This window comes from Leuciscus leuciscus, assembly GCF_965113295.1.
Source record: "Leuciscus leuciscus genome assembly, chromosome: 19".
NCBI classification, from domain to species: Eukaryota; Metazoa; Chordata; class Actinopteri; order Cypriniformes; family Leuciscidae; genus Leuciscus; species Leuciscus leuciscus.
This window is the reverse complement of record NC_138743.1, coordinates 32470090-32497974: the sequence shown is the minus strand read 5'-3', so window position 1 is coordinate 32497974 and position 27885 is coordinate 32470090. Positions and strand designations below refer to the sequence as shown.

The 27885-nt window shown below is 38.9% G+C and overlaps 3 protein-coding genes across 7 annotated transcripts; all 3 read left to right on the top strand.

Moving 5' to 3' along the window:
* Nucleotides 1-153: 153 nt before the first annotated feature.
* wtap (WT1 associated protein) lies at nt 154-6630 on the top strand. 4 transcript variants are annotated; one of them, XM_082147508.1, is made up of 8 exons: nt 154-322; nt 1065-1102; nt 1201-1256; nt 1340-1398; nt 1563-1690; nt 2460-2638; nt 5164-5318; nt 5424-6630. In XM_082147508.1, exons 2-8 carry the CDS (start codon nt 1073-1075, stop codon nt 6086-6088), a joined length of 1272 nt encoding a protein of 423 aa, XP_082003634.1. In that variant the 5' UTR covers nt 154-322; nt 1065-1072; the 3' UTR covers nt 6089-6630. The 4 variants fall into 4 exon arrangements, with proteins under 4 accessions (XP_082003634.1, XP_082003637.1, XP_082003636.1 ...); XM_082147511.1 differs by lacking the exons at nt 5164-5318; nt 5424-6630 and having other exon boundaries at nt 2460-2672; XM_082147510.1 differs by lacking the exons at nt 154-322; nt 1065-1102; nt 1201-1256; ... (1 more) ...; nt 1563-1690; nt 2460-2638 and adding an exon at nt 2644-3367.
* A 267-nt stretch (nt 6631-6897) lies between these two features.
* Nucleotides 6898-14536, top strand: acat2 (acetyl-CoA acetyltransferase 2). The gene is made up of 9 exons (XM_082147513.1): nt 6898-7172; nt 7773-7907; nt 7993-8174; nt 8288-8405; nt 8490-8633; nt 8833-8955; nt 9028-9182; nt 9680-9790; nt 13621-14536. The coding sequence occupies exons 1-9, from the start codon at nt 7124-7126 to the stop codon at nt 13789-13791; spliced, it is 1188 nt and encodes a 395-aa protein (XP_082003639.1). The 5' UTR covers nt 6898-7123; the 3' UTR covers nt 13792-14536.
* A 131-nt stretch (nt 14537-14667) lies between these two features.
* Nucleotides 14668-27883, top strand: kif25 (kinesin family member 25). Of its 2 annotated transcripts, XM_082147489.1 has the most exons (16): nt 14668-15447; nt 16123-16188; nt 17094-17219; nt 17324-17462; nt 19692-19795; nt 20065-20150; nt 20356-20395; nt 20500-20567; nt 20655-20729; nt 21645-21788; nt 21907-22083; nt 23732-23886; nt 25092-25340; nt 25531-25686; nt 27014-27187; nt 27784-27883. In XM_082147489.1, exons 1-15 carry the CDS (start codon nt 15313-15315, stop codon nt 27163-27165), a joined length of 1872 nt encoding a protein of 623 aa, XP_082003615.1. In that variant the 5' UTR covers nt 14668-15312; the 3' UTR covers nt 27166-27187; nt 27784-27883. The 2 variants fall into 2 exon arrangements, with proteins under 2 accessions (XP_082003615.1, XP_082003614.1); XM_082147488.1 differs by lacking the exon at nt 27784-27883 and having other exon boundaries at nt 27014-27766.
* The last annotated feature ends 2 nt before the right edge of the window (nt 27884-27885 follow it).

Below are 27885 nucleotides of genomic sequence, written 5' to 3'. Positions count from 1 at the left end.
TTATACACACGTTTGTGTATAATTATCACATTTAACTATTAACTAAAATGATAGAGACCCGATTTCTCACTGAGTACAACTGCAACATGGCAACAACACTACATGGTAACGTGCTCCTCCCCCTCAGCGCTCGCGCGAACACACTGATGCTGTGCGGCTGAACAACATCGCGCACACGCTGGTCATGGCGGACGGGTTACACTCCGTTTAAACACAAATCGTAGCTATCCCCCTTCCGAGAAACATATAATTCAACATAAGCACTTAAGATCTCTTGTTGGAAAAGAATACGCGTCATTCCGGTCGAAGTGAATTGGGTCTGGTAAGTGTTAGAGTTTTTATTTTGTTATTCCAGAAAAAGTGCTGCTTCTCGGAGAGGGAGAGTCTCTTCCTTCTCCGCCATTTTGTGACAGCGAAACTGCTCCAAGAAGGCGCCGGCACATTTTTATTCCTCCGCGTCCTTTCACGGTAATTTAGTGACTTTATTTTAAGAAAAACATGCATTATCGGCAACTTAAGCTTCACATTTCCCCCCGACGGTAACGTGCATCGTGAGACTATCAGATTGGCGCGATTGTTTGCAGCGCGTAGCGTTTAGCGTATTTAACACTCTTTAAACTGGCGAACTCCTTTTCCATGAACAAGGTTAACTTTGTTATTTGACACAGTGATAAGCTAAATTCGTTGGAGGCCGATCAGATTACTTTGCTGTTTCGTTTAAAAAAATAAAATAAACGTGGAAAAGATGCATGAAATGCTTTAGCTGTAAACCCGATTAATGGAGCAGTTTCGTTTTTCCAACCGAGCGACTGATTTTCTCCATATTCACTGCGGTTTTACGATCATTATTTTTTTTATGCATTATTACAAATGCTTGATTTAAAAGGCATTTTGTTATTTTAATTGTTGCATTCTATAATCGCTCGCCTTCATGGCCTATATTTGTAATTGCACATGTGTAGGCGTGTGAAATCCACGCAACTGCCTTTAGACCATTGCTGCATATTGTTGCTTGAAAAACCTGTGTATCGAATGCTTGATTTGTGTGCTTCTGTGCTCCACAGGGATCAGAATGACCAATGAAGAACCTCTCCCGAAGAAGGTGAGCTCATTGTCGCAGTCTAATCTGATTATATGAATCTCTTAACCGCCAACAAGATCCCTTTATAAATCTTCATTCTTTATTTATTGTCCTTGCAGGTTCGCCTTAGTGAATCTGACATGAAGACCCTGACCCGAGAGGAGCTCTGTACTAGGTGTGCAATAATCTCTAAGGCCGGGTATATGTATGTTGAAGCTTTCCTGATTGTAAAGCTGATTTGTTTTGTTCCTGGTGTAGGTGGAAGCAGCATGAAGCTTATGTCCAGATGCTTGAGGCGAAATATGCTGATTTAAACTGTAAGTTTGCACATCCCAGATGTTCTGAATTATTAATAGTCTTCAGCGGTTTACTCGTGCTAAGAGTATTCTGTCTTTGTGTTAACTTAGATGTTTTATTTATGTTGTGCAGAAAATAAAATGTTGATAACTAATGCACCTATTTAATGTTGAAATGTTTGCAGCCAATGATGTGACAGGCCTGAAAGAGTCTGAGGAGAAGTTGAAGCAGCAACAGCAGGAATCTGCACGCAGGGAGAACATTCTGGTCATGAGGCTTGCTACTAAAGAGCAGGAAATGCAAGATTGTACAGTAAGTGTTGTTACTACATCTCCTTTTTTTTTACTTCTGCTTCATGGTCAGTTCTTATTGGAGGAAATAGGTTAATCAGCTTGAATGATAGTGTTTCGGGTGGACTGTAGTAGATGCTTCCATTTCCGAAGCATGTGGATGTGTAGAATTTAAATGAATAGAAGTGTAAAGATTTTACAAGCAGAAGCTGAATTTGTCCTTTGTACTGATTTGTCTGTGAAGCATCACTGGATATTTACCTAAGTTATAACTGCTGTTGTGTTCTAGTCAAATGTGTTTCCAAGTGTTAGTCATACAAATGCTCACTGCAATTAATCAAAGTTGTTGTACGGAAGCAGAAATGAGAATATTGTTTCCAGCATTTCAACATGGCAACAGCAAACAAAAAGGAAAGCAAATTTTGGTGGAGAATGTGGGATAGTGGATGACTACAGCTTTGCACTTTTAAGTGCAACTTTCACAGTCAGTTTTGCTAATTTTTTCAATCGTTGCAGGCACAAATTATATTAAAAATCGATTTTGTTCTAACATACATTTTTCATGCCATGGAAATAGCCACAGAAGCTGGCATGGAGTAATACAAACTTGTGTAATTATTATTAACCAAATGTTGTGTACTGTAAAAGTCTGGAGTTTTCAAACCTTATATATAATCTTCAGAGCTAAAGAGTCCATTTTTTTTCCAAACTGGGCATTACTTGCCTTTATTGACGTTGATATTTGTAATTTTTTACATGCTGAGATTCTAATGGTCTCTCTTACCTTACAGACTCAAATCCAGTACCTGAAGCAAGTCCAGCAACCGAGTGCAGCTCAGCTGAGATCGTCCATGGTGGACCCAGCCATCAACTTATTTTTCCTCAAAATGAAGGCTGAACTGGAACAGACTAAAGACAAACTGGAGCAAGCCCAAAATGAACTGAGTGCCTGGAAATTTACACCTGATAGGTAAACTAAAATAACTCCCCCTCCAAACAAAAAGTCAAGACTTTCCTGATTCAACCCCCACCTTCTCCTCTGCAGGAGTGCAGATAATGGTGGGGGAAGACTGAAATGTTTTGCTCACAACGAGACTCAGACTTTAAAGCCAAAGCTCAGAACAAAAGACATTTTTCTTTCGTATTGCCCTGCTATTACACATACCGTAATGTAAAATCAGAACAAAACACGACAGTTTTGGTCAGGTGACACTTTTGTTTCAGCTCTTTCTCCCCCCCCACACCCCTCATGGTACAGAAGCCTGAAGGAATCGGGACTGTTCCTGAAGAGGTGGTCACGTCGGAAACGCCCCCCTTCCAGCCCCAACAGCCCATGTTAGAAAGCTTCCTGTAACAAAAAAGGCGGCCTATGAAAGACTTGAGCAAAGCGTTGGCTCTGGAGCTGATTGAACTGTAGTTTAAAGATCACTGATTGAACATTTAAAAAACATGACATGGCCCTACTAAATGTGTTGCAGAGGAATATGTCCCCATTTAAACTCCATCGTAGACACCTTGAGACTCTGGTTAAGAATCTAGAATGTAACAGGGAGGTGGGAATGTAGTGTGATCCAATGAAATGGGGGAGGAGTTAAGCAATCTTAAGACTTTGGGGGCGGAAGCCTTTATGATGTAAGACTTTGGGGAAGGAATCAGACTTTCTGATCTGCAAAGACTTTCATATATGTTCATCTCACAGGTGCGACATACGGTACAGTGTCTTAAACCACCTACTTTTTTGTGTTCTTAATATTATACTTTGTTTTGCTCTGAAAATGCACCTTGCGTTTGCAGCAGTGTGGTTCAAATGAATTGACCGACTTGGTAATCATTTTAAATTGGCTGTTGCGCTGCTGCAGATGCAAACATAATTGTCCTTTTCAATGTTGAATGCAAATGTCCAATGTGTGTTAGAGGAAACTATTCAAGCTGTTCAAATGTCTGTGTATGATAATTTGTACTTTAACTTGTGCACCTTTCTAATCACTTTTTATTTTGCTTTCACCCAGTGAGGATTTTAATGACTTTGTTTATTTCTCTCGGGTCACGTTTAATTCCTTCGCAGGTATTTTGCTCGGTAGTTATTTTATGGCGAGAATACATTTTGACTTTATAGCTGCATTTAAAATCTGTGTGATTCAAGAGTAGTTTTAGAGCTGCTTCTTTGCAAATCTATGAAAACAACTTGGTTAAGGTAATTTTCTTTGTTACCAAGTCTTTTGAAATATTGTCTGCTCTAAAGTGGCATTAAATAATTTTAGGTTAGCAGCAGAATGTCCAGAAAAGATGTTGAACCAGTTTAAGGAAATAGTCTATTTTTTACCTCACATTTTATTTGCGCTTAAATGTTGAATGCCAGCAATTTCTATGATGAAATTATTCCAAGTCATTTATTTTGAGGACAGTAGTATTACTAGCTACTGTATTTGACACCAAAGCATCCTAGTAACCATTGAATTCAAGGTTGAATGGTACTGAATGCATCTCTGTACAGCATATCAATATATCAGTACAGTCTCTGCTGAGTTTTCAGTAGAAAAGGGTTGCATTTACTTACCCCAAAATAGAAGAGTAAAATATGCTGCTGATTTAAATGACGTGCTCTTGCACATCCAGTTTTGCAGTTATTTTATCTCAATGATAATACAAGAAATTGCATTGCTTATTGTTGGGAAAATTTGGGGGAAAACATCATTTTTACCTGCTGTCATTTAGTTTATGACCAGTCACAAAATGGCATTAAGCCTCAGTTGATGCAAGCATTGCCTTGTTGCTCATAGCTGGTTTTAGATGAACAGGTAGGTACTCATTTTAATTGAATCTGTGAACATCTCTGCTTTTAGATTTTTTTTTTATGAATTTGGTTTTGCAACTTGGTCAATGGCCTATTGGAATGCTTCCATGCTAGATGTGTTCAGATGTATTGCACTTGATGGTGAAACTTGATTTGGTCTGATGACTGTTCACTCATCTCTTCCCAGAATTGTTTGAACTGTTACTTGATTTTCTTGTTTGTCGTTGACCGTTTACATGCACACAAGGAAACTGCTTATCAGTCATTGCGCTTGCTTGCACAGTTTGAAGTGCATTCCTATAATGCTTATACATTGGGCATGATTGGTTATTGGCTTTCTCCAGTCTGTTGTTACTTAAGTTGTCTGATCTTTTTCATGCATGTGCACTTTTCAAAAAGCTGTAAGAAACCCCGCTTATGCGTTAACATGTCTAAATAAGACACATTCTCTGACAGAAACCCAAGCGTGTTAAACCATGTTTGCTAGTTTCAGAATACTGCTTTCTGCAGAACTAAGCCATTTTCTTAGGTGCTTGTAAACTCTACTGGTCAACAATATTTACCAGTCTGGTCAATGGAGAGTTTGTTGTAAACTCTTTCTGGTTGGCTAATGTTACCACCCAGTTCATAAATGCAGTGGCCACTTGTATTGACCCTGTGGCCATGTTCACGATGTGATGTTAGACTTGTTTCCCTTGCAGCCAGACTGGTAAGAAGCTGATGGCGAAATGTCGCATGCTGATCCAGGAGAATCAGGAGTTGGGCAGGCAGCTGTCTCAGGGGCGCATCGCCCAGCTGGAGGCCGAGCTCGCCTTGCAGAAGAAGTACAGCGAAGAGCTCAAGAGCAGCCAAGATGGTGAGCCAAAGCCTTTCTCCGTTCATCCAATCCATTCATGGTTTGTTTTAAACAGACATCGACTTCACTCACTTTATTTGTTCCTTTGCATTTTATGTGGTCCAGAGCTGAATGACTTCATTATTCAGCTGGATGAGGAGGTGGAGGGCATGCAGAGCACCATTCTGGTTCTTCAGCAGCAGCTGAGGGAGACAAGGCAGCAGATGACTCAGATTAACCAAACCCCAGGCACTTCTAGTGGAGCTGGTCCGAGCAGAACTTCCCCTTCAACGGCCTCCGAACCTTCCATTCAGAGTGAACCTATGAACACCTCAAGCTCAAATGTGGGGAAAGACTGCGGAAGGGTGTCCAATGGACCCGCCAACGGGAACTCGTCTCAGAGGGGCGTGTCTGGTTCCGGTCTGTATAGGGAAGCAAGCAGTGCAGATGAAGATTACCCACCATCGCCCTCTGTCTCCAGCCCCACCCATGGTGGCATGTCAAAACTCTCCAACCACTCAGAAGACGCTGTGAGCCAGAGGGGCGGAGAAGGGTACGTGACTCAGCTAAGTGCAGGCTATGAGAGCGTGGACTCACCTACGAGCAGTGAGACATCAGTGACCCAGCACTCGAATGATACAGACTCCAATGCTGACTCCCATGAGGCCGCTGCTGTCTCCAAAGGCAGCAGGACTGCGGGTACGCGGCACAGCACTCAGAATGGCCTGGACTCATCTGCAGCAACAGTTGCCACCAACACCTCCAATGCCTCCACAGGGTCTGTTTTGTAACATTCTTAAAGATTTGTTCATTTTTTAAGTAACTCATGACAAACGAGAAAGTCACACACTTCAGGCCAGTTAGTTCTTGTTTGAGAAATGGTCAACTGCATCACTTTTGTTTTCTACCCGACCTCCCGTCATAACCTGTTTCAGTGCATTTGCAAGATGTTCAAAGCTGATTATGTTTATAAAAAAAAAAGCAACATTGTGTTTGTATATTTGAATTTTTTTTAATGAATGACTTTTAAACCATTTTCCACTGTCAAAGTAATACGAACACTTGGTTCTGTACCGTTCATTTGCTCTCTCGTTAGAACTCTGAAATAATTTAGCTACGTGTGATGTATCGTATCATAAAGCTCAATTAAGTCTTGAAGCTGCAAGTTCAGAGAGTCCTTAGTTTCCTGATGTTGAACTTTTTGTTCCTCTACATGACGAGAGAAAACATTTTTGTTTGACTTGTGTGTAGTTTTTTGAGATGTATCTTGTTCAATTCTGATTTCAATCCTTTTCATGTACTGACCAAATATCAATAAAGAATTTTAATATGACTCAAACCTTGCTTTGATTTTCTGTTTTGAATAAATTCTATCAAAATCATTCCATTAGTTGATCAATGTCTTGGATTATATCTATTTAATGTCCCCCAAAAAAGCAGTAAATATGCGTTGAAATCTGTGTATTTAGTGAGCATGTTAAGTGATTTTTGAAGTGTTTCTGATGTAAAGTAACGTTTGAAGTGTTTCTGATGTAAAGTAACCTTAGTACTTTAATTAATTCAACAAATTTTTTTTAAAGTTTAGTGCATAGACGACGTTTTGCTGCCCTTTTTGTCAACCGTCCACACCATAAGATGGCGCTACACAAAAATAAAACCAATGCATCAGACTTAGACCTCGATGATGATGCTTTCGTACTCTTATCTTATCAAATGAATGAGACAGCGTGAGGTGGGAGGCTCCTTGAAACAACCTGCATATAAATAGAGAACCAGCCCACCAGACACACTAGAAACCTGACGGGGAAAACAGCGCTACAGCAAAGATGAACACGGACGCCATTGTTATTGTTTCCGCTGCAAGGACTCCTATAGGTAAACTTTATCTCATGTCTTGTATCATTATATTTTCCACACGATGCTAAGCATCTCTTTGTAGCTGTTAACTGTTGGTTATCCTGTTGCAGCTTGTTGACAGATTACCTGAATTAACAAATTAACCAAAATATCTGTACGCGTAAGTTTATGAAAGAGTGTCTGTTCGCTGTAGTTTTATACCGTCAAAATATGTGTCTTATTAGTTTATTTTAATTAGCTAACGCTCTAGCTACACGGCAGTCTTGAAGTGTCTCACTATGGTACTATGGTGCAGAAGAAACGTAGAGCTGTTATGATTGGTTGCTGTGCGTTCTTCCCAGTGTTTTCGAGCTCTGATTGGTCAATTTATTGTGTCGCCATTGCCAGGAGAAATTTTATGATTGGTCAGGGTCAGCGACACCTTATAATCACATCATTTCCAGGATATATAATACTAATAAAGCATTAAAACTAGTTTGCACATATCTGTCTATTTGCCAATGGAGTGTTTGCTCTTTAAATATAACCCCTTATGTTCTAGCATTAAATTCTATTAATTATAATTAAATGTTCAGTTAAAACGACAGAACAAATAAGTTTTGCCTATTTTATGCACAGGATCATTCAATGGAGTCCTTAGTAGTGTACCCCTCCATGATCTGGGGGCATTAGTCATTAAAGATGTGCTGAAGAGGGCCAATGTGAAGCCAGAAGAGGTCTCGGAGGTCATCATGGGTCATGTCCTCACTGCAGGTAATAATATAGCACTACATGTAGTGTACTCTAGCTTGTGGATTGAGAGTCCTCACTTAGCTTCTCCTACTTTAACTCTATTAAGGTCATGGGCAGAACCCTGCCCGGCAGGCAAGTGTTGGTGCTGGTATCCCATACTCTGTGCCCGCATGGAGCTGTCAGATGATCTGTGGATCTGGCCTAAAGTCTGTGTGTCTTGGTGCCCAGTCCATCATGACGAGAGAATCAACTATAGTAATAGCAGGAGGGATGGAGAGCATGAGTCGGGTAAGATATCTTTGACACTAATCTTAATGTAAAAAGAAGGCACATTTGAGTCTACATTTGTGAAAACATGCATCTTGATCTAATGATAATAACTATGCAACATCTTCTGTCAGACTCCTCATATAGTGCAGATGAGGTCAGGGGTGAAGATGGGAGATGCTACATTGCAGGACGCCATATTGACTGATGGACTCACAGACGCCTTTTACAATTACCACATGGGACTCACGGGTAATTTCTTAAAACAGATAGCCTACCTTTATTGTGCCCTTTAATAGGATAATTGATCTAGTTTTGGTTGTGTGCCTGTGATAGCGGAGAATGTGGCCAAGCAGTGGGGGGTGTCCCGTGAGGCTCAGGACCAGCTTGCTGTGACATCACAGAACAGAACTGAAGCAGCTCAGAAGGCTGGCTATTTTGACAAGGAGATTGTGCCAGTCACTGTTCCCTCTAGGAAAGGCAAGAGGCTCTTTTTTATACGTTCAATAATAAAGGTTTTATATGCACTTCTGTTTAAAAGTTTCAAAATAAAAAACTGTAATAATACTTCACAATATTACAGTTTTTACTTTGTAATGTAATAGCAAAATTTCAGCAGCCATAACTCCTGTCTTCAGTGTCACATGATCCAAATGGTAACCTTTTGTTACCATATCAGGTCCAGTCGAGGTCAAAGCTGATGAGTTTCCTCGGCATGGCAGTAATATTGATGCCATGTCCAAACTGAAGCCCTGTTTTCTGAAGGATGGTTCTGGTACAGTGACAGCTGGCAATGCATCAGGTAAACTGAGACGTCTTTAACACTCAATTATGACATCTTCATTGCGTACAGATATTAATTTTTGTTTAACAGGCATAAATGATGGAGCTGCAGCTACTGTTCTCATGAGCCAATCAGAGGCCCAGAGGCGGGGCTTAAAACCAATGGCACGCATCACTTCCTGGGCTCAGGCAGGCCTTGACCCTTCAGTCATGGGCACAGGGCCAATTCCAGCCATTAGAAAAGCTGTGAGTGTCTATTGAGTCATCACAGGTTTTAATTCAACCGCATGAATGAAGGATGAATGCTTGTAATCAGTGCTTGGTCCTGAAACACACACTATGCTTACAGGCACTCAGAGGACCAGTATAATCCACTTAAAGACCCAGATTTAGAGTTTCAAATAAATCTAAAACGTTGAGCAGAATTGTCCATTAATATAAGAATGAGAAATAATATCATTTTATATACTATGATATGATATAATTATAATTGCCAAGATACTTTTTAGAAATTATTTTGGGTGCTTTATAATATAATGTAATGTAATGCAATATCACTAACATTTATGCATTTAGCAGACGCTTTGTGACTTACAAGAGAGGAGAAAATGATAACATTAGCAAATGCAATTGAAACGTTTAGTGCTATAGTCCTCTCCAATTTATTGTTAAAAGCCAATTTGTTTTGCACTAGTAGCAGTGATACTAGTTTTTGAAGTGAATTGTATCTGCTTTCTAACCAGGTTGATAAAGCCGGATGGAAGCTAGACGAGGTGGACCTGTTCGAGGTGAATGAAGCGTTTGCTGCTCAGTCCATTGCAGTGGTACAGGAGCTCGGTCTAAACCCTGACAAGGTGTGTGATTTCCTCCACTTTATACATGCATATATACAGTGGTTAAAGTGGGATTTGGTGTTGGTGCACCCTCAAATTTTGTGTTGGTGCAACAGGGAAAAAAGACTCACCATGGGACAACATATTGAGTATTGTGGCATAGCAATACTTTTTGGGACAGGAGTGTCACTGTGGCACCAAGTATTACAATACTTATTTACTTGATATTTTAATGGTTTTATTTTGGTCCATCTACAGCTACACTGATATGATGACGATACTATGTTAAAATTGCTGAACACCACAATATGGAACACAATTTTAACAGAAATAAATCACAACCACAATTATGTAAATTAGCCTACTTCACCGTTGACTTTTAACTCCACTGCAACATCCACTTGCTCTGGCTAGAACAGCAACTGTCAGGGGCGGACTGGGAAATGAATTCAGCCCTGGCACTATAGCCACACCAGCCCACATTACCACTGATAACCACCGTCTTTTCATTTTCATCTGTCAGTGAAGAATTTTCGTCTGTGTCAGTGAAGAAAGTAAACATAGGCTCAACTGATATGTTTTATGAATCATTTTCTTAGACAAGTTAATTTACTCAAGGCTACCAGGAAAGCTGTAGCCTAAGTCAGTATTGCCTATAGACCTTATGTAGCCCCGCCCCTTTCAGCGCTGCGCTCGTTGTCTTTTGACTTCTGGTCTGTATTTTCACAGCGATTTTTCGTGTTTATTAATGAACGGCTCGTTTTAAAATCTTCCCGGTCGACTGACATTTGTTAAGTCATCTGTTTTAAACATTACAGCCCTCATGATAACTTTAGTTAACTTTACATTAAGTAAATCCACTTCAAAAGCGAATTACTCATGGACAGCAGCGCCATAGAAATATACAGAGCGACCGCTAAACCGGAAGTTCAAAGACAATATTCTAAAGATGGCGGCGCCCTCGTTTCTCTGGCGCATAAGGCCTATAGGAACCTTCTACAAGCTTTTAACATTCAAAAACACAACGTTTTCAAATTCCAAAGTAATTTTAAATAATACAAATTATAGGCTGCGGTTACCGTAGTTGGTGTAATTGGCAGACGTTCCCTTATACATCATGCGCTGTGGAAACGCATCAAAGCATTCTCAGGTATAAATATGCAGCATTAACGCACGTAGGTAATTTTGAATGAATATTTCATGTCGATATACAATGAAGAACCCAATTTTTCGCCGGACAGCGGCCCTGCGAAGACCCGTTGTCTCACAGTTACATAATGTTAAAACTAATCCTGCTGTTGATATCTTTGTAAGACTGCCGACCCTATAGAACAGTGGCAAGGGAAAACAAATGTCCGGCGAATATTGAACCTAAAACTAACTTTACCGCACTCAACCACTGTGAGTGCATTTCACGCATTAGTGGCTGGCGTTCAGTGGGGAGGGGAGGAAGGACTTTGTCTGCATGCGTGAACCGGCGTAGATGCACTCAAATCAGACAGGAGAACCATGACTGAGAACATAACGTCGGGAAGCGTGTTTGTGAAGGCATTTGTGATATTACGTTTTGATTTGATGCGGAAGGACTCCTTCAAAAGGAGCACCAGGCTGGCTGCAATTTGACGGTGCACGCAACATTTTTAAAAAAAATAAAAGCCTACCATCGCGCTATCATTGATATTAATTAATCTAGTTTTTTTATTTATCTGGGGCCCACTTTAACCCCTGTTCACTAGTGCAGTGTTCTTCAACCCTGCTCCTGAAGGACCCCCAACACTGCACGGTTTCTTTGTCTCCCTTATCAAACACACCTGATTCAATTTATCAGCTCATTATCACATGGGTTAATGAGCTGATGAGTTGAATCAGGTGTGTTTGATTAGGGAGACAAAGAAAACTTGCAGTGTTGGGGGTCCTTCAGGAGCAGGGTTGAAGAACACTGCACTAGTGAAATGTCACCATAGGCTGCCATTCAAATTGTTGATATCAACAATTGATTTCTTACTAGTTGAAATCCCAATTTCACATATCAGAAATACAATTCTTACTAGTAAATCCTTTATTTTCAATATCAAGAATGCCATTGTCACTGGTTGAAATGTCTACTCTTGATATCAACAATTGAATTGCTACTAGTAACATAATAGTATTTTCATAATCGGAAATCGGTGTCCGTGCCGGAGATGGTGGTGTCTGTACCGGTGTCCGTGCCGGAGACGTTGGTGTTCGTGGCGGAGACGATGGTGTCCGTGCCGGAGACATTGGTGTCCCTGCCGGAGACAGTGGGTGGTGTCCCTGCCGGAGACGTTGGTGTCCCTGCCGGAGACGTTGGTGTCCATGCCTGAGACATTGGTGTCCTAGCCGGAGACGTTGGTGTCCGTGCCGGAGACGGTGGGTGGTGTCCGTGCCGGAGACGGTGGGTGGTGTCCCTGCCGGAGACAGTGGGTGGTGTCCCTGCCGGAGACAGTGGGTGGTGTCCCTGCCGGAGACAGTGGGTGGTGTCCCTGCCGGAGACATTGGTGTCCTAGCCGGAGACGTTGGTGTCCATGCCCGAGACATTGGTGTCCTAGCCGGAGATGGGGGTGTCCTTTCCGGAGACGTTGGTGACCGTGCCGGAGACTTTGGTGTCCGTGATGGTGTCAGTGCCGGAGACGGTGGTGTCCTTTCCAGAGAAGTTGGTGTCCGTGCCGGAGACGGTGGTGTCCTTTCCGGAGAAGGTGTTGTCCGTGCCGGAGACATTGGTGTCCGAGCCGGAGATGGTGGTGTCCTTTCCGGAGACGTTGGTGTCCATGCCGGAGACGTTGGTGTCTGTGCCACTTTCCATTGTTCGTGCCATTGTCCGTGCCATTGTTGTCCGTGCCGGAGCCGGTGGCGTCCTTTCCGGAGACGGTGGTGTCCGTGCCGGAGACATTGGTGTCTGTGCCTGAGACGGTGGTGTACGTGCCGGAGACTTTGGTATCTTCCAAAGATTTGAATTTCGGCGCAATTTTTTCTCTATAGAGTGTTGATATGGCACCTAGTAAATGCAGTAAGTTTCGTCATGCTAGCATGTGTGGAAGTATTTAGAACAAGGGTGTTACAACTAGCCCTGCGTTAGTTTGTGCCTCGCTCTCTAAAAAAATGCACTACTTCAAAAAAAAGAAATGCATTGCATTAACCATGCTTGCATTTTAATGCATTGTATTTTTATGGGCTGAAATTCAGCATGGTTGAATATTTAAGCTGTGAATATTTCAATTCAAAACATTTCAAACACATTTTCATTATTAAAAATTCAATAATCCATATTCGCCTTTCATATTTCACTTCCAAAATATTCAAACTGTTTAAAAATACAACCTATAATATTCAACAGGCAATTTCCGGTCCATTTTATTTTGCTTTGCAAAATTTGCTTCCACAATTTCAGTGGTTCAAATTCGACAGTAAAATCGATGTTGACATCCAGAAACTGCAGGAAAAGCAGTAGATTACCGAGCATACTCTTCATCTGCTGTTAGTCAACCTCACCAGCAGGGGGTGCAAAAGCGCATGTTGTAGATGAAGACCAGCAACAGTTTAGACACACACACACACACACACACACACACACACACACACACACACACACACACACACACACACACACACACACACACACACACACACACACACACACACACACACACACACACACACACACACACACACACACACACACACACACACACACTGTATTTACATATATATCTGTATGCGTGTCTGGTCTTGTATTAATTTTGAACCTTTACTACATGGTTCCTAAGAATTTATTTGACATATCCATGTGTGTGCTTCATAATTGAACATTTCATTTGTCTCTTTCCTTTCAGGTTAATGTGTGTGGAGGTGCGATCTCTCTTGGACATCCTCTTGGGATGTCTGGCTGTAGAGTGTTGGTGACCCTGCTCCATGCTCTTCAGAGGACAGGGGGACGGAAAGGGGTCGCTTCGCTGTGTATAGGTGGTGGAATGGGGATTGCCATGTGTGTAGAGAGAGAATAAGGGCTGAATAATGCTGATATAGACAAATGACCACACTGTAATCGTGTGCTTTTAATCGGTCCTTGAAACCAGTTTCCATATTCAAAACATATGTTTACAAATCTTTAACAGGCTATGGTGACACGAAAGTACATACTTAAGTCAGTAGTGCAACGCAAGGGAAACCTGTAGTATAATTTACACATGGTCAGTTCTGGTTTCTGGTGTAAATCATCTCTAATGTATCATATAGAGTGAATCTAATGTATTTTGCACTTAAAACTAATGTATTCCCTTCAGTCTTTAGTGATCTGTGCTACATAAAGATGACTTATTGAAGTATACCAGCTTTAATGACATTCCTTTTTCTTTTTTATCTCTGGTGGCTGAGTTACTCTTATAGTAGAACTTTTATTGGTATTTAAACTGGGCCTGCCCATGTATTACACATGCATATCAATGATAACCTGATTGGATTATGAAAATCATGCTGTGGTTTGTTTCTGTGTGTTGTAATCAATCCGTTAAATGGAGTCAGTTTGTTTGGAAATTTCTAACAGGACCTGTTTACACTGTGCAATAGAAACCTGCCTTAGAGAATGTCAAATGTGCCAAAAGGCAAAATTAGCCTCCCTATCCTGTGCTTCCAATAGGCTGCTTTTAATAATCTCTCCCAATGTTAATTTTTACCTCAGGGGAAAAGCTGTGTACATATTTAGCCTGTTGGACTCTAAATCTCACCACCTAATAAAGAATTCAACGGAGAGCAATGTGTCCTACAGTCAATTCAGGGCCACTTTTTTGGCTAAATCATCTAGAAATGTTTACGCACATTTTACAGATTGCTCTTTGTGATTTGAGTCAGGCATTTTGCAATCATTTTATGTTCAAAAACAACTGTTTAAGCCCAACATCACTGTATTCAGGTCAAATGAGTCAGTAAATGTACACATTGTAAACAAGAATAAGTTATTTCTAATATAAAATAATATAGTTATTTAGCAAGTCATAATGCTATACTTTTAGATGTTCAGTTGTTTTTTTAGGAACATTAACCTTATTATGAAATGTTGCAATTAGCAACTATTCTATTCATATATTTCAAGCACTACTGCGGCATTTTGAGGCAAGTACTCCAACGACTTAATCTGCCCCATATTACCTCACCTGACCTCTGTGAGAGATGCAACGGCGCCGTGTACGATTGATAAAGTAACCAGTAGGAGGCGCCAAATCTCAAATGGCGTTCATGACAATCGCTTCCTCATCGGCCTGTTGTTGAGTCTCAGATCAGTGTGTGTGATGCAGGTGTGATTGCTGTCATGAAGTCTAAAGGGGTTTAAACAAGTCAAAAGTCACATATCAAGCCCACATTGTTAATACATGCACATACAGTTTCATACATTTCACTGAAAACATGGAAAAACGATATTCATCATGGTAAATAGATCAGAAGGCACTTAACAGGAGGACGCCAAATAGGCTAGTGTGCGCAGGCCAGGTAATCGGATTACACCTCCGACAAACACACACGAGCTCGTTATGTACAGTCCACCACCACTGTACAATAAATGCTCCATTCACATCGTGTTTCTACTCTCATTCACAATGCCGCTCTTTATTAATAGAGACCAGATCTTTGCTCATCAAGTCCACCTTCTAGAGCACAAACTACGGGTGAGTTTCCTCTTATATTACCTGAATGTCAATAATGTTTATGTCGCTTTGACGTGCTTTTGCTTTTGATTTACAGACATGTCTACTGTCGTTATGATAATTATGCTGTTATATTGCCAAGATTTTATTGTGAATAAAGTATAAATATAATATATTTATTTATAATATAATATAATATCAGTCACTAGACCTCCATATTTGTTGTTGTGTGAAGCCACCCAAAAAAAGTAGCTTACTATTATGCAGTGAGTAGACCATGCTAATACTATGGTTTTCATTTAAGCACATTAGAATACCATGGCAGGAATATGTGTTAATCATTTAGTATATAATCTCGTTCTATATTCTCATATTCTGATTACATAACTCATGTTACTTGTAATGCATTACCCCCATCACTGTTTGTAAGTGATGGTTAAATGTCTCAAAAACTAGCAAGATGCTGACCCAGGATAGACAGCATTTTGGGCTTTATACTAGGCTCATTTGAAGAAAAAAAAAAAAAAGAAGTGTTGTCTCGGTATGCAACCCGCTAAGATTTTGAGATTTTAAGTTTTGTTGATGGCTGATCAATGTTGTCATTTATTTTATTTGACTTCTGTCATTTGTACTATTACATCTGTATAGCCATGCTTAAATGTAATGATAAAGCTCTCTCCCTATTTCTCCATTTAGAGTAAAGAGGAGCATATTTTGGAGTTGGAAACAGAGAATGCTCTCCTTCATTTGAGACTCGCTAAGGTACGGATTTATGTAGCAAATTTAGTGTGAAATGCATCTAATGGTGGCCGACCCTCCGCTGCAGTTAAGAGTTTGACCTGGCAGATGGTTTCACTGCAAGATAAGTGGCTTGCAGAGTGGAGACAGACGACAGGTGTTCACCAGTCTCACCTAATTTACTCACATGCTTAACATCCGGGTATGCAATACAGACCAGAGACCAAATACAACTCAAATACAAAAATATACCAAAAAGCAACAATCTTTTTTTGGAGATTTATTATGATATCATTATAGTAATTTTTAAGTAGCTATGTAAATAACATGGTATATAAATATGATTCTGTATCATGATATACACTACCATTCGAAAGATGTTTTTTGAAAGATATTAATACTTTTATTCAGCAAGAATGCATTAAAATGGTCAAAAGTGACAGTGAACACATTTATTACATAAGATTTCTCTCAAATAAATTATGTTCTTTTGAACTTTCTATTCATCAAAGAATCCTGAAAAAAAATTATTACGGTTTCCACAAAAATATTAAGCAGCACAACTGTTTTCAACATTAATAATAAGCAATGTTTCTTGAGCACCAAATCATCATGTTATAATGATTTGTGAAGGACCATGTGACACTGAAGACTAAAGTAATGATGCTAAAAATCGCATTTTTGCCATCAATGGAATAAATTACATTTTAAAATAGAAAAGACTGATTTAAAATTGTAATGTTTCATGATATTACTGGGGTTTTTTTTGTATTTTTGATCAAATAAATGCCTCCAACTTAACACTCTAAACTGCGTATCAAAATTCCATTGAATTAACATCTCCACAATGCTTTTTGAAAGGTTAAAAGCAATGTAAATGTATTGAACAGTTAGTATGTGTTTCTCATCCACCTTTCCTAAACTTCCAGTGTTTGAGTAAACTTCGCCATGAGAGGGATGAGGAAATTCATGCCAGTAGAAAGAAACATCAGCAGCAGAGGAAAGTGCAGAAGTCCACAAATGCAACTCTCTCCAAACTCCTGTCTGAAGTTCAGGTGATTGCAAAAACACTGTTTCGAAACAAATCCTACACTACAAATGCTTTGAAATGCAATGCGTTGCAAATTCAGCATCACTGTGTGGTCTGTCTTGCTCTCAGATGCTGAAACGGGACTTGAAGGATGTTTTTACTATCTACGTGGGGTTTGCTAAAGAGCTGGAGGAGCAAAGCAAGCAGCTGTTCGAATGTGTGGGCACGGCCAGAAATGCTCAGGATCTCCAAAGTGATGACCCTCTGAGTGAGTGTTCTTTACTGAGATGAACTCAGATACCAATACCTCAGTTCATCTGCATTATCTGTGAATATTTATACCTCCAGATACACTTAACGGATCTCATTCACTTGTTATATACGTGCGTACGGTCGTACGGCAAGGTCATAAGACGTCCCGGATTAGGAACCTTAACCCTCAACCTTCATCTCCTCTTCTGTTTAATCTTCTGCTCTCATTCCTTTCATTCTTTACCATCTGTCTCTTCCTTCATCTGTCTCCTTCTCTATCACAAAACCATCCGTGTTGTGACAGTAGGTATGTGGTGCAGTGTTCAGAGATAATCCACGGATCCCCTCCCCCAGCCTCTCCTCCAGGAAAAGCTGCTGTCAGCAGGGACGGTCATGTGTCCCGTGCGTCACCTGCACACCATGGTGACAGGCCTCCCACTGGGCCTGTGGATCTTATCCCTTGACATTTATATAGCTGTATTTGTAAAACTCCAAGCATAACCACTCATCACTGTGTCTCAAAGTGAAAATGAAAAATTATGTTCCTGATTAAGGCTTTTAAGTGTACACTCAAAGATAACATTATAGGGTGATGGTTGTTGGCATTTGTCCACTGGGATTATATAAGGATTGGTTTGTTGGATTATATACACTACCGTACAAAAGTTTGGGGTCAGTAAGATTTTTAATGTTTTTAAAAGAAGTCTCTTCTGCTCACCAAGGCTGCATTTATTTGATTAAAAATACAAACAAAAACAGTAATATTGTGAAATATTATTCCAATTTAAAACAGCTGTTTTCTATGTGAATATACAGTAAAGTGTCATTTATTCCTGTGATCAAAAGCTGAATTTTCAGCATCATTACTCCAGTCTTCAGTGTCACATGATCCTTCAGAAATCATTCTAATATGATGATTTGATGCTCAAGAAACATTCACTATTATTATCAATGTTGAAAACAGTTGTGTACAATTTTTTTCAAAATTCTTTGATGAATAGAAAGTTCAAAAGAACAGCATTTCTCTGAAGTCTAAAGCTTTTGTAACATTAAACACTACCGTTCAAAAGTTTTTTTGTGGGGAAAGAAATAAAATAAATCAATACTTTTATTCATCAAGGATGAGTTAAACTGATCAAAAGTTACAGTAAAGACATTTATAATGTTAGAAAATATTCTATTTTAAATAAATGCTGTTCTTTTGAACTTTCTATTCATCAAAGAATTTTGAAAAAAAATTTTACACGACTGTTTTCAACATTGATAATAATGAATGTTTCTTGAGCATCAAATCATCATATTAGAATGATTTCTGAAGGATCATGTGACACTGAAGACTGGAGTAATGATGCTGAAAATTCAGCTTTGATCACAGGAATAAATTACACTTTAAAATATATTAAAATAGAAAACAGTCATTTTAAATTGTCATAATATTTCACAATATTACTGTTTTTTTTTATTGTTTTTTATCAAATAAATGCAGCCTTGGTGAGCAGAAGATACTTCTTTTAAAAACATTACAAATCTTACTGACCCCAAACTTTTGAACGGTAGTGTATGTTGGTTGATACTATTTGATACATATTGTTTCTAGTGGCGTGTGGTAAAAAATTTTTAGTCCAATATAAATTCATGTTATTTGTTTTATTAGATATTTCCATGGTTCACACGCGGAGCTATCAAGAATAAAAAAAGACTATATTTATATAAAAAAGCATATAAACCTAATATTTATTAACCCAATCACATCAAAGTCTCATTTCATAAAATGTTATGTGATTTTAAACATTCAAAAGTACATTGATTTATTAATAATCATATTTTGTGTGTCTTTTGTTTGTTACTACTAAATGCCGTTGCGCTGTTCAATATAGTCACCTTTTCTCTGACCATTAGTCATCAAATGGTCACAGAGATATAGGTAACCTTTAATTTAACCAAGCGAAGTGATGAGCTCAAGAAAGGCAAACACACTCTTCATTTTCTGGTATCGTAGCTATTGGACAGTGTTAGAAAAACAAGTGATTTACACATCTTATTACACATTTTTATCTTATTTCTGTGCTTTCATGTATTTTCTCATGTTTTTTTCTTTGGCTCCGGACAGATTCTTTCCAACAACATCAACTTGTTTTTATAGTCGAGTCATTATATTGTCTGTCTGCAGGTTCCATGGATTATTCATATTTTAATGCAAACAAATAGATAGTTGAGAAGTTTTTGTTCCATCTGTTTTCCGTAGAGCTCCGGGTTCAGGTGACTGCACTTGAGCACTCTTTACAGGAAGAGAAGGAGAAGTGCAGAGAGGAGCGAGTGAGGAGGAGGCTGCTCCACAACACCTTGGTTGTACGTACTCGGTTCTCTGCTTTGATTCACTCTTCTTAATGAATTCATAGGGTGACGTGTTGCCATTTATTTCAAGTCCAGATGTAGGGAGTACACTGTTATGCTATTACCTACTGTGGCTTGACACATGAATATTTCAGAAATACATATTTTAAATATTTCAGACCAATTTCTACCTTACCTATCCTTAAAAATGACTGTGTAAGCAGTTAGGATGATTTAGTTACATAAAAAAATAGTTTAAGCACCACACACATTTCTCTCTGTAGGAGCTGAGGGGGAATATCAGGGTTCACTGCAGGGTGCGTCCAGTCCTGCACTTTGACCATATCCCAGGATCACCTACAACCAATGGGTATTGTAGTCGAAATATATATTGAAAGAATAGCAGTAGATTAATGCATATGGATTCATTTAGAATTATTTTTAATTTTGTAAATTAATAGTAAAAATGTGCTGCAATTTAAATAAAAAACATTGTTTCATGGAGAAACCACATGCTTAGGGAATGCTGTAGCCAAGCGTACTAAATCTCATTTAATCTCATTTTCCTTTTTAAGGTCTTCATTATGTGAAGCAGTGGTGCAGGCCATTAATGATGTGAGTGAATTGATTATATGTAGTGTAGTTTATGGGGTGTATGAATTGTAATGGCCCAGTCCTACACCCTGGAATAATCATCTCTGACCATCCTTGTTTTGCAGGACTCTGTTTTTGTGAACTGCGCCAAAACCTCAAGTCCTGTAACGAACAAAATATTTGAGTTTGAAAGGTATTTGCACACTGCATAAAATGTGAACATTTGAAACAGGCGGTGGTGGGTGATGTAGAATGTGTCCATTATTTGTTTGATTTGCAGAGTACATGGTCCAGAAGACAGCCAAGAGACTGTGTTTGAGGAGGTGAAACCCCTTCTAACCTCTCTACTTGATGGGTGAATATCCTATTTAATACAGACAAGTTTAACTATTCGCTTAGGGAAGATGCTGGAATCAAATGATGCTTATTTATCATTTTTATATACATAAATTAACATTGAGTAAATTACATTTTACGCACATTAGTGGCAGTAACTTTGTCTATTTTTGTTCCACTGTTGTGCCAAAATCGGTAACCTAGACTAGTCTAAGTGTTAAATGTTTTAGCGAGAACGTGCCTGGTGCTCGTGCACATTAGTATAAATGTGGTTTGGGAGTATGACAAGATTAATTTACTTGAATAAATAATCTTTTTATTAAGCTATTGCTTGCTTTATCATTATGACATGATTTTACAATTTTAATTGTAATTTATGCATGAAATACATTAATAAAACAATCTAGTCTGTTTGGTTTATATTATTAATTAGTAGTAGTATTATTTTGGACAGACTGAATTTTTTATTTTTTAAAACAAATATATATTTTACTTGTTCAGAAAAGAAAAATCTAGAAAAATGTACAACACTTTGAAATAGCAGTAAATATCGAAGTAGAAATGCTTCCTAGTTTTACCACATGTTTCTTTCTTAAAAAAATAGGAAAAGAGTGAGTAGGTGTGCATGGATAAAGACAGCGGCAGATAAAAACACAGTGTTGGTAAAAATTTTGAATTTGGTGAATATTAGAGAGTTTTCATTTATAGTGCTTTTTTAAAAAGTACATTATTCCTAATGTGGCATTACACAAATCAACAAAAAATAAAATCAATAAAATAAAATAAAACAAGAATAAAGAAAATGGTGGCTTGCAACCACTCTGGTCACAGATTTGTTTAGGTCACAGATTTTGGCACAACACTACCAACAAAGTCAAAGGGAGTCTTTGTAAGGATTATAATACTTATACGATAAATCTCTCTTTCATTTCAGGTATAATGTATGTATCATGGCATATGGTCAGACGGGCAGTGGGAAGACACACACAATGATTGGCTCCCAGTCTGAGGAGCTCACAGCCGCAGTGCAGGTCTCTCAACAGGGCATCATTCCAAAAGCAGCCAATGAGCTTTTTAAGTAAGCCTCAGCTCACATCCCTTTCACAGCACAGTTAAAATCTCTATAGGTTTTACTCATCTACAACATTACACACGCAGGATACCTGACTGTCTGCCTGTATTGATATATGTCACAGGCTGATCTCTGAGAAGCCAGCGGACAGTCATACGGTGGAGATGTCCGTGGTGGAGGTCTATAATAATGAAGTTCTGGACCTGCTGGCCAGAGATGAAGATGGGGCGACAGTTGGGGTGAAGAGAGAGGTCATCACCACCAGCACAGGCACCAGTGAGGTGCCCTGCCTAACACATGAGTGAGTCACAGCAGTCAAGTCAAGTCAAGTCAAGTCAAGTCAAGTTTATTTGTATAGCGCTTTTCACAATGCAGATTGTATCAAAGCAGCTTCACAGTATTAAATTAAAATAATACAACAAAGTTTGTTTCAAGAGGAATTTATTGATTGATAAAATTAAATTAAATATCCCCAAAATATCCCCAACTGAGCAAGCCATAGGCAACAGTGGCAAGGAACCGAAAAACTCCATCAAGTGACCTAATGGTGTCCTAAAACTCCATCAGGTGACCTAATGGAGAAAAAAAAAACCTTGGGAGAACCCAGGCTCAGTCGGGGGCCAGTTCTCCTCTGGCATTTATGAGCTAGAGGCCGGATTGTAGTTTGAACTGTAGGATTATATGAATGCCTGGCTGAAGAGATGCGACTTTAATCTAGTTTTAAACTGGGAGAGCGAGTCTGAGCAACGAACAGTATCAGGAAGACTATTCTAGAGTTTTGGAGCCAAATGTGAAAACGCTCTCCCTCCTTTGGTGGTTCTGGATATCCTAGGTATGACCAAAAGCCTTGAATTTAGTGATCTTAAAGAGCGCGATGGATTATAGGGCGATAGAAGATCCGTTAAATAGACTGGAGCTAAGCCGTTTAGGGCTTTATAAGTCAGTAGCAATACCTTGTAATTAATACAGAACTTTATAGGCAACCAATGCAGTGATGATAAAATTGGTGTTATATGATCATATTTTCTTGATCTCGTAAGAACTCTAGCGGTCAGCATGAAGATATAACATATCACACTATTCAACTTTAATAAATTTGTATTTTAACAATTTTACAAGATACAATGGCCAGAGCAAATAACAAAATTCAGCTGACAATGCATGCATAGTTGCATAGTGCAAAGTTAGAATAACAAAATAAGTTATCAACTTTCAAAGTTTATAATAAGGTTCAATTAGTTAATTCAATGAGTATCATAAACTAACTTCTATTCATTAATCAAAGTAACTCTTCATTAAATAAGTATACTACTGTTCAGTGTTATGTTTGTTAATTCATAATACTCATTATTTATACAATATGGAAATTAACATTAAGCTAAATGTTCTTTGAGGTTTTTTGACACTTAGGCCTGGTTTCACAGACACGGCTTAGATTAAGCCAGGATTAGGCATTGGTTCAATCAGGACATTTTAGTAGCTTTTGTAAATGTGCCTTAGAAAAATATATTACTGGTGTGCATCTTGAAACAAAACAATGACACTGACATATTTTAAGACATGCCAGTGCAACTTGCTTTCCGTTAAAACAGCTCAAACATGCATTTTAGTCTAGGACTGAGTTTAGGCCTTGCCTGTGAATCTGAGGTATAAAGTCTTAACTAATGTTTACAAATTGACAAAATGAACCACTTGTTGCTGTTGATGTCAAAGCATTTGTCCTTTTTAACCTATGCCATGTTAATAATTGTAATATTTATTGGCCTATAAAATCCACTAGTTTTTTTAAAAATAAATGTAAATATTTTATGTTTAAGACATTTTGCTTTTTGGTGTATTAATGCATATGTTTATCTGCATTTTTTTGGTTAGTTCGACCTACTTTTTCCTTGTACTTTGAGCTCCATGCGCATGTGACTGTCACAGGTTTGCATGTGTTTGTGTGTCAGGTTGGTGCGGAGCTCTGCAGAGGTGATGCAGCTGATCAATTCTGTGTTGAAACTAAGATCTCACAGTCCCACCCTGGTGCACATGGACTCCTCCAGATCTCATTTCATCGTCACTCTCACCGTCACCTCCAGAAGCCCAGATGCACTGGCTCTAGGTATGATATACAGTAAAGTGTTTATTCAAGTCCCCAGCTCAGGTTTTGAAGCTGAAATGTTCCCTCAAGCCATACGCCGCTATCTGCAGCACACACGGTTATGGCTGTTAAGTGAGACCGAGCGTATTATCTAAAGACGCACAAACAAACGCTCTTTCTAACAACTCTGTTTTCTCACACACCCACTGCATTAGTTATCTACACATACACACACTCAAGCACTTTCTCACTAATCTGGGCTCACTCCAAAGGTTTCTCACAGTAGCACTGAAAGACCTCATAAAGGTTGCCATAAAGTGGATTTATGTGTGTATCATCAAAGACATATGGGCAGGAGACATATAATTATATAAAAATAAATGGGAAAAATTATAACGCTCAAAATGACGGCTGTACATAGTTCCACTCTAAAGTTAAAAGAGCCAATCACTTTTTAATAGAGGTATCAGTTAGACCAGATTAGCCCTAAAAATACTATTTATTTATTTGTACAAATATATTACTGGGTTTTTATCGTTAACAAAAAAAAAGAAGAAAAAAAAGAATGTTAAATGAATTAAATTAAAAAATATAATTAAATCAAAACTAAAACTGAAATAAATAAAACTATATAATATATAATAATAAAAATGATATATACATTTTTAAAAAAACGTATAAAACACAACAAAATTACAAAAACTTTAATGAAAATTAAAAAAATAAAAATAAAATCGATTAATCGCTTATATATATATATATATATATATGAAGAGTTCAGATGCAAAAGCCTCTAAATGCCATCTGAAATTTTCTTATAGAATGATCATTTTGATCAAGCTTGTGTATTTAAGTTCAGTAATTTCACTTAAATGTCAATTAATAGGTAATCTTCATTGCCATTTAAGTGAAATTATTGAATTTAAATATACGAGCTTGATAAAAATGATCATTCTATAAGAAAATTTCAGATGGCATTTAGAGGCTTTTGCATCTGAACTCTTCATATATATACATGCATACATATTTATTTTATTTTTTATGAAGAATTGGAACAGTTTCTGAGATTTTGGGCTAGATGGTAGCTAAAAGCTATAGTTTTATTACTGAGATGGCTGCTGAGTGAACTGACCTGCTTAAAAGGCACTTTGTTACCATAACACTTGGAAGAAATAGTTTTACTCCTACTTTATGGACTCATACAGTGTGATCTCTGTGTGTTACAGCTCGTAGGCTGCAGAATGCCAGACAGGACGTCCAGCGAGTGTCTCAGAAGGAGTGGTGGAGCCCGCGCTGCCGCAGGGCCGCCTCTTCACGCTCATCTAGCCCCGTCTCCTCGCCGTCCCACTCCCCCTGTCACTCACCATGCCCTTCTCCCCGTCACTCACCATGCCCCTCTCCCCGACCCAGCATCACACAGACCCCCCTCAAGACCAAGCTGCAGTTAGTGGACCTGGCTGGGAGCGAGTGTGTGGGTAAGAGGTTGCAGTGTTGTGCTCCGTTGACTAGTGAGTTGTTACTAGTTAAGCCATTTTACAATAAAACAAACAGACTCATTAGATAAGGTTTATGGAGTGTTAAATGTTAGGTCAGATTTTATTCAAAAGCTCCTAGTAAATGAAGATGTGAATAGTCTTTTAGCATGAATGTTTAATCTGTGTTTAGGGATGTCAGGTGTGACCGGCGCTGCTCTGTGGGAAAGCTCCTGCATAAACCGCAGTCTCTCGGCTTTGTCTGATGTTCTGGGAGCTCTGGCCGAACGACGACCCCACGTCCCCTACCGCAACAGCAAACTAACACATCTGCTACAGGACGCCATCGGTGAGAGCACATTCACTGTGACGTACAAGTCACTTGAACATGCATCCATCCATTCATCCTCCCTCACTCCTTCCTTCCTTCCTGAAAAAATGACTGAAGATGAGCCAAACACTTGAACATACAGAAACTGAACAATCTAGTGACCTGTTACATTACTGAGAACCTTTCAGTTTAGAATGACATTTTTACATACGTGTATTCTGGACGTATAGGGCCCTATCTTGCACCCAGTGCAATTGACTTTGTACACCGACGCATGTATCATTCCTAATTTGCACCCGCGCACAGCGGACTTTTCCCTCGACAGACGCACGTCGGTAAATTAAGGAAATGAACTTGCGCTCCCGGGGGCGGTTCAGCGCAAAGAGGAGGCGTGTTCCGGCGCAAACGTTCCCTGGTGCTATTTTGCAGGTTTAGAAAACAATTCCGCCACTGACCAGGAAAAACCTAGTCTAAAGTCAGTGGCGTGTTGCGCATGTTATTCATATGCTATTTTAAGGGCGCATGCTTGGCCATAATCAATGTAGCGTGTGCACAACGCGCATACACTTTGCTTATCTCATCTACACACAGACGCAGCAGTTCTCATTTTTAGAAAACCATACATTATTACAAGGAAAAATATTACCACACGAGGGAAATCATTGTTGTGTCCATGAAGATGTGAAAAAATAGGCATAAATCTAGCTTACACATTTACCCACATTTTTATAATAGCAAGCCGCCATGGAACAAGCGCGCCACACCTATGAATAATGAAGCTACTACAGACCAACCCATTTTAGATTTGCGTCGGGCGCAAAAGTCATTTATCCCGCCGGTATAATAGCAACAGCGCCCAAGACCCGCCCACAAAGTAACTTGCGTTTCGTGCTTGATACTTGTGTTTCAGATCGTTAAAATAGGGCCCATAGTGTCATTTGTCACAATATTATTATTATTTGCAATGTATTTTTAAACATTACATATATTATTTATCAACTAATGTCCTAATTGTGCCATATGTTCCTTTTTGCTTGCATGTGGATGGACTGCATATGAAATTTAGCTGTGTAGTTAATTAAATTAAATTAAATTAAATGAGCTATTCCATTAAAGGACAAATATTTGATCTTTTAGACACAGTGGAACTGGAAATATTTTGTTGGACTGTTTCCTTGTATATTGTGCAAGTTTGCTTTGCTTTTATTTGAACCACAGTTAAAACCAGTTCAACCAGTCAAGTTAGAACACAACCACAAGAACTGTCATGGACAGGGCCTGCCTGCATTCTTCTTTCTTATCTCCCAAACCTCACCTGACCATCCTTTTGACCTTTCTGGCACAGGAGGGGATGCTAAGCTTCTGATAATGCTGTGCGTATCTCCTACTCAACGCTTCCTCACTGAATCTCTTCAGTCCCTGGGCTTCGGTGCCAGAGCCAGACAGGTCCAGAGAGAGCCGCCACGCAGGAAGAACACGGCTCTGAAGATGAAGTGACAAACAGGAGATCCATTTAATAGTAAAAAGATGCTAGTGTATTTTTATTTGTATGCATTTGGATTGCAAGTTTATGGTGCTCAGGTTATGTTGAAATTTGCGGTGCATTGTCAGAAGACTTTGGGGTTAAATCGTTGATATCATAGTTGCTTATGCTTGTACTTGTTAGTATTGTTAACGAAGTAATTCTAGTATTTTCAGTTTTGGATGGGTTACACACTCTCTTTGGCTGATCATGCACTTTGGGGATATTCCTCTGAAAAATATGTTTACAGGTGTTTTGTGATTAGTGTGATTAGTGTGAGTGGAATACTTCAGATTAAGTGTGTCTGCAATCATCCATTAGATTAGTTTGTGTTAAAGTATTGATGTGATGATGAAAAATGTATGGCTTTGAAGTAATGGTGTTTGCAACCTGACTCTAGTTGACCTTATATTTTATCGCAAGGTAACTTGATGCCTTTCAAATGTATAACTATTTATTTATATTTAAATAAAATGCTTTAGAATGAATAAAATTTAAAGTAATAAAAATAAAAATCTGTCATTTGCTTTCAATTATATTTGTTCCATTGTTACAAGGGGTACTAGTGATGTAATGTTTCTTCCCCCGAGTAGCGTTGCTGGGGCGTGACTTTATTTACATATTCTTCACAACCAATCGGAAACTTCTAATGCGAGTGATGTAACATGAAAACACGGAAGTGGTAGTGTAAGTGT

Bases quoted from the DNA above. Each gene is read 5' to 3' on its own strand.
- wtap (XM_082147508.1), top strand. From the start codon at position 1,073: ATGACCAATGAAGAACCTCTCCCGAAGAAG. The intron at 1,103-1,200 runs GTGAGCTCATTG...TTGTCCTTGCAG, and splicing joins AAGAACCTCTCCCGAAGAAG to GTTCGCCTTAGTGAATCTGA. The intron at 1,691-2,459 runs GTAAGTGTTGTT...CTTACCTTACAG, and splicing joins AGGAAATGCAAGATTGTACA to ACTCAAATCCAGTACCTGAA.
- acat2 (XM_082147513.1), top strand. From the start codon at position 7,124: ATGAACACGGACGCCATTGTTATTGTTTCCGCTGCAAGGACTCCTATA. The intron at 7,173-7,772 runs GTAAACTTTATC...TTTTATGCACAG, and splicing joins CGCTGCAAGGACTCCTATAG to GATCATTCAATGGAGTCCTT. The intron at 8,406-8,489 runs GTAATTTCTTAA...TGCCTGTGATAG, and splicing joins TTACCACATGGGACTCACGG to CGGAGAATGTGGCCAAGCAG.
- kif25 (XM_082147489.1), top strand. From the start codon at position 15,313: ATGTACAGTCCACCACCACTGTACAATAAATGCTCCATTCACATCGTG. The intron at 20,151-20,355 runs GTATTGTAGTCG...TTCCTTTTTAAG, and splicing joins GGATCACCTACAACCAATGG to GTCTTCATTATGTGAAGCAG. The intron at 20,568-20,654 runs GTATTTGCACAC...TTTGATTTGCAG, and splicing joins AAAATATTTGAGTTTGAAAG to AGTACATGGTCCAGAAGACA.